This window comes from Tetrao urogallus (assembly GCF_951394365.1).
Source record: "Tetrao urogallus genome assembly, chromosome: 7".
Lineage (NCBI taxonomy): Eukaryota > Metazoa > Chordata > Aves > Galliformes > Phasianidae > Tetrao > Tetrao urogallus.
In genome coordinates this window covers 43,025,689-43,035,330 of record NC_136820.1, presented here as the reverse complement: position 1 = coordinate 43,035,330, position 9,642 = coordinate 43,025,689, and the positions used below count along the sequence as shown (strand labels likewise).

Here is a 9,642-nt window from a genome sequence, read left to right as displayed (position 1 = left end):
AAAATAACGACAATGATAAAATAAGAATGAAAAGAACAACAGTAATAATAATAAAAAAACAATAAAAGTATACATGATTTTTAAATGCAAAAAAATGAAAACGTGACATAGATCTATGTAGAAAACGTCGGAGGGGGAGCAGGACGCGTTTCGGAGGTTCTTCAGCCCCTTTTCTCCCATACAAGCAGTTGCGCCCGGGTGCGCGGCTGCGGTTCCCCGCGCACGTTGCGCGGACGCGGTTCCCCCGTTCGTTAGCGAGGTTGAGCTCCGGGGAGCAGGCGGGGCCGAGGCGGTTGATTGTATTTAAATGCTCTCTAATTGAGCCGGGAAAACGCCGCTGTGACAAGAACCGATTGATCCGCGGATTTATTGGAGAGAGAAAGCCCGGAACGGCCTCGCTCGGCCCTCGGAGGGACTCTCCTCGGCCCCGGGAACCCCTCGTCCCTTCGTACAACCTCTCTCGCTCTCTCAGGAGGCGAATTAACGCCGCTTTGGATTTGCAGCCCCACAAGCGGGTGGAAATCGCACGTCCGGCAGCCCCAGCCCTCCCGGCCCAAGGAGCCGCACACGTCCCCACAGTACAAAACGCTCTTTATTTATATTCCTCCCCCCCACCTCACAGCGGGAGGGGCTGGGTAATAATTTAGCATGCATAAGTAGAGGAATTCATTTTTTTTTTTTTATAAATACGATATACAAAAATAAAGACAGTATTGAGATTTGCAGCAGTTTTAACGTTCATGACATAAACACTTCTCCCGATATATAGTAAGAAGGAAACTGTTCCGATAGGGCATGGAGGGGACGGGGGCTCAAGTCGTGGCCGCTTCTCAGTCAATAATAACACTGTGTGAATCCTCCCTCCCGCTCTGCAGACGGGAGATCGCCTTCCGCGTCCCCCTCCGGGCAGGGAGGGATGGGAGAGCGAGATGGGGAGCGGGGCCAGGAGGCTCCGTTGCCGGGGGCGGCCCCGACGGAGCGGCCTTGGGCTCACTGCGGCTGTGCGGGGAGTGGCGGGGGGGCTCCGGGCCGTCCCCCGGGCTGCGAGTCCTCCTCGTCCGCATCGGAGCAGTCGGAGGAGTGATAGGGGCAGCACCGCCCGGCCTCCTCTTCTTCCTCCTCTTCCTCCTCCTCGTCCTCGGGCTCGCTGTCGGGCAGATCCCGCAGCCGCCTCCCACCGCCTTTCTCCGGGCCGGGCAGCAGCAGCTCCTCGGCCGCTTTGTCCTCTCCTCCTCCTCCCTTCTGCTTCTCGGCCTCCTGTGCCGCCTGCTCCTTCGCCTTTTTGCTGCGCTTCCATTTCATGCGGCGGTTCTGGAACCAAATCTTCACCTAGAAACGGGAGACAACCTCCTCATCCACCGCCTCTCGGTGTGTCACCCTCCGTGCCTTCCCCATTTTTTTTTTTTTTTTTTTTTTTTTTTTTTTTAATTTTCGTCCCCTTTTTAATTATCACTACTTTCCCTTATTTCTCTCCGCACCTGCGTCTCGGTGAGCATCAGCGACGTGGCCACCTCGAAGCGCTTGGGCCGGGAGAGGTACTTGTTGAGCTTGAACTGGTGCTCCAGTTCCAGCAGCTGCTGGCTGGTGAAGGCGGTGCGCGGCCGCCGGCACTTCCCCAGGAGGTTGGACTGCGCCTGAGCTGAGGGGGGGAGGGAGAGGGGGGAAAGAAGGGGGAAACATGGCCATCAGCGCGGGGCGGCTCCGACGGCGGCCCCGAGTGGGACGGAGGGAGCAGCGAAGAGAAAGAAGCGAGAGGGGAACAGAAGAGCGGTGGTGATGGGGATCCCTTATAAGGCCGAAAAGATGCGTGTGTTGGGGGGGTTGAAACAAGTCGTTTAAATACATTAAAAAAAATAAGAAAAAAAATCTCTTCGTTCTGCTGACGGCCGCACAACGAAACGCTGCCGGGGATCGCGGCGAAGCGGCATCTCCCGGGAGCGGCGATTTGTTGCTTTTAACAAATCCCGGCGGCGGCAATTAGAGGGATGTGTTAATTAATCCTAACGCCAATGGACGGGATACGCTGGTTAACCCCAATCCCTAACCCAGAGCTACGGGATGCGGCAGCGACCGCATTCGGGAGCGCACCGATAAGGGCCGATAAGGGACGGGAAACGGCCTTGGAACGAGAAAAAAATATATATACATACTCTCTATATTCCATATATTTGCCCATTCCCCCCTTTTAATAACGCTTCAAATCGAGGATTTCATTAACAAAAAATAAATGAAAAGAATGCGGCGGGTTACCGCGCGGTTCTCACCGCAGTTTGGCACTTTCGCTCCTTCGGTTTAGAAAACAGGGAGGGCAGCGGAGGCCCGGGGCTATTTTCGCACCGCGGTGCGATTTTACCATCCCCGTTCCCCCTCCCGCCCCTATTTGAGGGCAGTGCTCGGACAGCGCTCCTCTGTGGGTTCCCCCCCCCCCCGTCCCTGAACGCCGCAGTCCAAACAACCCCAATCCGAGAGCAAACAATGAGGTTTTGTCTCCACGAACGCGCGTAGAGCAAGAAGAAAAAAAGAAAAAAAAAAAACACCTCATATATATTGAAAATCGCGGCTAGTTTTTCCTGGCGTGATTTTCGTCAAACGACACCGCGGGTGCCGCTCTGCGCGCAATTCCCCGAGCTCAGAGGATGGGGTTTTAAACCCATCAGTCAAAGGAGAAAAAAAAAAAAAAGTCAATAAGCACAAGGGTGATACGGGGGGGATGCCCGGAGCTGCCCCCGCAGCGCCCTGGGGCTGCGCGGAGCGGTCGGGGCGCGCTGCCATTTCCGCGCATGGGAAAAAGTGGGGGGGAATCCTATAGGAAAGAATAGCGCGGGATTGAGGACGGATATCCCCTCGTTATAATAATTATCGTTTTAAAGTAGTAATAACAATACAGCCGGCCCCGACAGGGAGCGTTTAAAGGAAGCCTCGGGAGACAGGGAGGGAGCGGCGCATACTCACAGCCGAAGTCGGGCATTTTGGGCAGGATCATGCCGGCCGTGCTCGCCCGCAGCCACTGGTCCAGCTGAAAGGTGCCGGCGCTCAGCTTGATGGGGTCGGCGGAAGGGTGCGCGGGGTGAGCACCCTGCACTTGCGAATAGGAATAGGAAAGCGCCGGGTGCTGCCCGCCCAAAGCCGGGTAGCCGTACACCGGGTGCCCGTAGATGCCCGGCCCGCCCGGCCCCGCGGGGTGCAGCCCCAGGGCGTGGTGCTGCGGATGGCCGCCCCCGGGCCCCCCCCCGCCCAGGAAGGCGGCTTTGGGCAGCAGCGCGCAGTGCGCTGGCAGCAGGCGAGGCGGAGACGGGCTGTCGGTGCGCGGGCAGTCGGCGGGGAGCTCGGAAGAAGAGGACGACGACGACGACGAGGAGGACGAAGACGGAGGGCTGCCGCCGCCGGAGCCGCCGGTGACCAGGGCCAGCGGAGCGCTCTGCGCCGCCGCCTTGGGAGGATCGACAGCCAGCAGCGCGTCGATGCGGAAATTTTTGGATTTTTCCATGGGAGCGGCGGAGGCGGCAGCGGGAAGCACCGCGGCCCGGGCCGCGTCTCCCGGCGGCGGGGGCGGAGTGCGGCCGCGCGGCGCGGAGCGCCCCTTCAAGGCCCGCAGGCGGCTCCCATTGGGCCGCCGCCGCCGCCGCCTCCATTGGCGGCAGCGGGAGCCGGAGGCCGCCATTGGCCGCGCCGCGCACCTGTCACGGGCGGGGGCCGCGCCCACCGACGGCACCGCCCCGCCCCGGCCCCGCGCCCGCGGGGAGAGCGCGCCCCGGCGGGACCCCGCGGCGGGAGGCGGACGGCGGCGCCGGGCAGCGCCACGCACGGCGCGGTGCCCGCTGCGCTCCTTCACCTCCATCGCCTCCGTTCCGCGTCCCCCACTCTCCCCGCTGCAGACGGCCGGGACGCGCACCAGCGCCTCCGCTCTTCCCACCCGCACCGCCGCCGGCCCGCACCCCTCTCCTGCCCCATCGGGGTCATCCCGCAGCCCCACCCGAGGGCGCAGCCCGTGTTCAGAGAGCGCGTTCGATTCTTCAGATATTTTTTCCCAATCGAACAATATCATCTTTCTGCCTCTTTCCCCCCCCCCCCTTTTTTTCCCTTCCTTTCTTCCTTTTCCTCTCCCCCGTCTTTTCCTTTTTTTTTTTCTTTTCCTTTTTTCTTCTTTTCCCTTTCCTTCCTTTTCACCCTTTTCCCCTCCATTTTATTTTTTCCCAATTTTCACTTTTTATTTCCTTTATTTTTCCCCTTTCTTTCCATTTCCTTCCTTTCATTATTTTTCCTTTTCATTTTCCTCTTCCACTTCCTTTTATTTCCTTTTCGTCTCCCCCCCTTTTTCTCTTTTCCTTTTTGTCTCTTTTCTTTTTCTTTTCCCGCTTTGCCATTTTCTTATCTTTCTCTTCACTTTTCCTCCCCACCATTTTTTTTCCTTTTTCTTTTTCATCTTCCTTTTTTCTCTTTTCACATTTTTCCTTTTTCTTTTTTTTTCCCTTTTACTTTTTTCCTCCCCTTTCCTTTTTCTCCTTTTTTCTTCTTTTTTTCTTTTCTCAGTTCTTTTCCTTGTTTTTCCCTTTTCCTTTTTTTTCTTTCCCTCTTTTCTACTTCATTTCTATTTCTTCTTCTTTTTTTTTTCTTTTTATTTTTCTATTTTCTCTTCCTTCCCTTTTTTTTCCCCTTTCCCTTCCCTTCCTTTACCCTTTCCCTTCCCCTCTCTTTTTCTCTAATTTTTCCTTTCTCTTTTTCCTCTTTTATTTTTTCTTATCCTCCTTTTCCTCTTTTTCCTTTTCCCCCTTTTCCCTTTCCTCTCGTTCCTTTTCCTTTCCTTCTCTAACATTCCCCACCTCTCCCCCCTCTCTGGACACCCCGCACTCCCGCGGCTCCCACCTGTGTTGATCCAACGCCCTCCCGGGGCCCAACAATGCTCCGTTATCTCAGCGGCGATAGCGGCCCGCCCCGGTTCTCCCTTTGACCCCCCGTGCCCGGGGCACACCGACCCCTCCGTTCCCTTCGAAGGGCTCCCCGTGGGAACGGCCGCAGCCCCGCTTGGGACTGGCGGAGCCCCGCGGATCCCCGAGCCGCTCCGCACCTTCAGTGCCTAAATACCGCGACGTTCCGTACGTGGGATAATGATGCATAACTCCCCCCTGATAGATGTGACAGCCCCGGGATGGCTCTAAATGAGCCGCCCGCATCGACTGCTGGTAATGGCGCGTTTATGAAAGCAATTTAGGTGCGAGCAGCGCAGGGTCTGCTCGGTGTAATCAGGCTGCTCGGCTAATGGACGGGGCGGGCGGAGAGCTATTGACACTCCGCTGCCCTTAACCTGTTTCCCAATAAAGCTGATTGGTTTTTGTCAATTCATCAGCTCGCCGCCCTCGCTACGACTGCATCAAAGCCGGATTTGCTCAAGGGAAATCAACAAGTCTCTACGGGGGAGTTGCGGGGGGTGCGGGGCTCAGCTCCCCGGCACGGCACGGCCGGCGGGGTCTGCCTGGAACTGGGAAGCGTGGGACAGGCGGGGTAGGGCTGGGTGAGCTCCTGGTCCCCTCTTTATATCCCCCTTCGGGCGCTCTCCCTGGGTCCACCCTAAGCCCTACGGGTCCTTTCCTTCGGTGCCCTCCTCAAGTTTCTCTCCTGGGTTCACTCCCTGGGTCCCCCTCGCATCGTGGCCCCTCCCGGTGTCCCCCCCCAGGTCCTATTAGGTCCCATCTCTGAGTCCTCCTCCTCAGCTCTCCCTTCTATGAGTCTCCCTCCCGGGTCCACTCCGAGGAAAACGACACGTAGGAGGTGTCAGCCCTGCAAAGAGGAGCCGGTTTGCGAATGGGCCGCTCGAAAGCCTCCCGTCCTCTTCCCACCGCACCCGTCCGCTGGGGGAAAAAGCGGCCCCTGCGCGGGTAGGCCGTGGTATTGGCATATTTCCCTTAAAAAGTATTTTATTTATCTATTTGCATGTCCTTTTTTTTTTTTTCTTTTTCCTTCAAACCAACTTCCACAGTTTCGCTCCTCACCGTTCACACAACCTCGGGCAAAAAAAACCCAATCATTTCGTTGTTATCAAAATCGCGTCCCCGTTGCCAAAATCGCACCTCTATTTCTACTCCCGCCGCAATCTCCGCACCGAATGCCATTCCTTTACTTAATTTCCTTGTTTTATTGTATTATTATTTTATTTTCCCGGACTAACCGAAGCCCGACGGCCCTTGCTCTCCCCCGGCTCCACCCGCAGCCCCCGCCCCTGCGCGGCCCCTTTAAGCGCCCAGCGCCGGCCCCGCCGTCCACCCCCCTTCAATTTAATTTCATTAAAACAGAGCATGAATATTTCTATTAAACCTAAAATGAAATATGAAGCCATTTAGACTCTGCCTGCACCAATCACGCAGATTTATGGCTTTTATTCATCACATCAAGAGCTGGGAAAAATGAATTTTCTTCACCCAGGAAGGAAATAAAACCCCTGCCTTGGTCATTTCCAGAAAGCTGTTAATTTGCCCGTGTGGTAATTACTTTCACAATTAACTAAAATACAAATCAACCTGACAAATTGGGTTAGTTTATATATTAATTAGCCGCCTTAAATTTATTCATTATGAAAAGACAATTTCAGAGGACCCCGGGTGTCTGTTTTATCGCCATAAATAACGGTTAGGAAATGGGGACCGATAAAATATCCCCTTATCGGAGGGCGGCGTGGACGCGGGGAGCCGCTCCTGCTCCGCGGGCGCGCAATGGGCGCGGGGTCCCGCGGGAGGGGCCGGGGCCGCTTCCCTCCGTTCAATCCCTCCCCCCCCGGGCTGCGCTGATTTAGCGCCGCGTCGATGGGATCATCGGCCGCCTTTTAGCTCGTGATCTTTATAAATGTCCCGCTATTAAATTAGAAAATGATTCTCTCCTCGTTTAATTGTATTCTTTCGTTTCTTATTTCCAATTAATTAGTCCTATCGACGTTGCAATATTTTAAATGACTGGAGTCCGTTTACAGTTTAAAATATATGGGTCAGCACATGCGATTTTAGACTCGGCAGAACTATATAATGCGGCTTTTAACTACTCCGCGCTCATACGTCTTCAACATCTGCCCGAGCGCAGCGTCGGAAAACGCGGTGCGGATGTCGCACAACGCGCGGATGTCGCAAACTGCGCGGGTTTTGAGCGCGGCGCGGATGTTTCGCCCTGCGCGGATTTTGCGCGCCCCGCGCAAGTCCCGCCCGCGGGCGCTGCGCTCAGCGGAGCCTTAAGGGAGCGGTGGGGGGTTCTGGAAATGGCTCTGCGCCGCTCTTTGCGACCAACCGCGGCGGGGGCGGTGCTGAAGGTGGGAAGAAACTGCGCGATTTTGGGAAAATCGGACTGTGAAGAGAGATGATCTGAGGGCTGCTCTGAAAGATGGAGGATGTCCCAACTGAGCCCCTCCCCCGCCTGGGCTGTCTCGTCCCATCACAGAGCTCTGCCCCAGTGTCACTTTTGGGGCTCTACATCGTCCAGCCCTGGGATTGCTGGGCCCCCGTGTGCGTGTCACAGGGGCAGCATAAATGTCACCCCGGATAAAAGGTGAATCATAAGGGCAGATTGATATCGTGACAGAAGCTGTTGTCTCCTGGCCTGGGTTCTGAGGGTTCCTCCCATTCATGGAGGCTCAGAAAGCACCGAATGCAGCAAATCCCCAGTGCTGGCCGCTCCCAACATCAATTGTACCCACTGTCACCCGAGTGGCATCAATCACAGTGAGTTTAGGAGACAGTGGGATGTGATTCCATGGGGCTCTCGTTGTGATGTAGCATTGATTAATGCCTTTCATAAAATGATATAAAACTTACTTCTATTCTATCATGCGGCCCCAAACCACGTCCCAGCCCATATTTCACACCCGTGTTAATGTAACTGCTCATTGCAGAGGGCGATGGTGATGGGGCTGCATGGGGCTGTGCAGAGGGGTTGGAGCAGGGGCAGGAAGAGGTTAGAGAAATTATTTCCAAAGCAGAAAATTGCTGCCTGCTCTAAATTATTCCAGGTGCTGTGGGGTCAGAAAAAGCCTCCATCCTTCCATTCCACATGGGCAAGGGGAGATGCAGAGATTTGCACTGGTCAGAAACCCGATAATATGAGATAGAATTGCCCCTATGGCAGGAGGCAGCAAGTCCCCAAGTGCTGCTTCTGCCTGATGCAATTCTTGGGGCTCTGCATCCTTAATAATTCTATGATCCCCATCACAATTCGCTCACATACACACGGGATTTGATCTGACTCAAGGACCTCGGCTCTTAGCACTTGAAAAATCCAATGGTTTGGTGATGGAGCCTACAGGATAGATACCTGTAGCTCCTCCATTCCCTTCTGCTTTTGGCTCGCTGCTCAGAGCGCACTCGGCCAGACACTTTGCTCTCATTGGGTTTCTGCAGGCTGAAGGCTCTGCTTGGCACCAGGCCTGCTTCGAAATAGCTCGTGCTCTTTTATTTCCTTTTTCTTCTTTTTTAAGCCGCATACCAGGGATGGTGATGTGCATGCATAATGCTGTGCGAGCCGGGATCGCGCTCTTGCAAAAAAGATCAAACTGGGGAAGCGGGGAGGAGGCTGTGCAGGGCTGCAAGGGCTGGAAAAATAAAGAGGAGAAAGGCTGAAAGGTGACATCTGGATAAGGAGTGGTACATGATTGGGAATTCGACATTTGTTGCTTTACTGTATGTAATTTGGGTACAGATAATAGAAAATAGAGAATCCACAGGATCGCTTGATGGGAAATATATTGGCGATACAATTTTTCTTTGCAAAATGTATGCAATGATTGCAGTTTTGGTTTAATAATAAATTCAACTTTGAAGAAGCATTTGATTCAAACCTCTGCTATTTTCTAATGGCGTTCACACTTATTAATACCTGTCTAGCCAGCTAAAGAGGTTTTTAAAAGAGTGCGCAGGGTGTTCTGCAATTAGAGTGGCCATCTGCCCTTTATTAAAACTCCATTAACCTTTACATTAAAATACATTTAGAATGCAGACATGATGAAAATATCCAGCACAAATAACAGAGATAAATCGGAGCGGTGTCCCTGCTTTGCTGGCTGCTTTGTGCAGAGCATGGCAACTTGTGGCACCTCCAAGCTCCTGGGGGCAGATAGCACCACAGCATCAATTTTCCTATGCTGAGGATGGGAAATAATTACAAGGAGGTAATGGAATTTAATACCATCTCTGATGAAGATGCTGTAGAACATGAACTTGTTTACAGCAGGCTAGAAAGTCGTTTGAAGTTCATATTATTAATTTCGGAACTAATTGCTTTATTTTAGGGGCAGAACTGATTTGCTTTGCTTATGCATTTCTTGACTACAGCCAGAGGGATCCAAGTAAATACAATGACGAGAGGTTTTCTCAAAATATTCTGATACATTTGGATTAAATTCAAAGTATTTCCAGTAGATCCCGTCACAGCACTCCCCAGAGCGTCGTGTGTGTCTGTAAGGAGTGAGAGAGGCAGCACTCCCCTGTCTGAGTTACTGCTCCTGTGGGCAGAGCTGCCAACATGCTCTGTCAATAAATATCCCCCAAACTCCCCTTCTGCTTCTCCCTCTTTCTGAGCCCACCAGATTTGATCAGCAGGGGCTGAAGTTCCTGAGCTGAAATGTCTGCCTGATTCTTTTTTATCATTTTTAAATTCAGCAAGGAGGACTCA

General features: G+C 53.7%; 1 protein-coding gene across 1 annotated transcript; it reads right to left on the bottom strand.

The window, feature by feature from the left end:
• Positions 1-990: 990 nt before the first annotated feature.
• On the bottom strand, positions 991-3,487 carry MNX1 (motor neuron and pancreas homeobox 1; the record flags this gene model as incomplete). Its single annotated transcript, XM_079538674.1, has 3 exons — positions 991-1,329; positions 1,479-1,639; positions 2,953-3,487. The coding sequence occupies 3 exons, from the start codon at positions 3,485-3,487 to the stop codon at positions 991-993; spliced, it is 1,035 nt and encodes a 344-aa protein (XP_079394800.1).
• Positions 3,488-9,642: the final 6,155 nt, after the last annotated feature.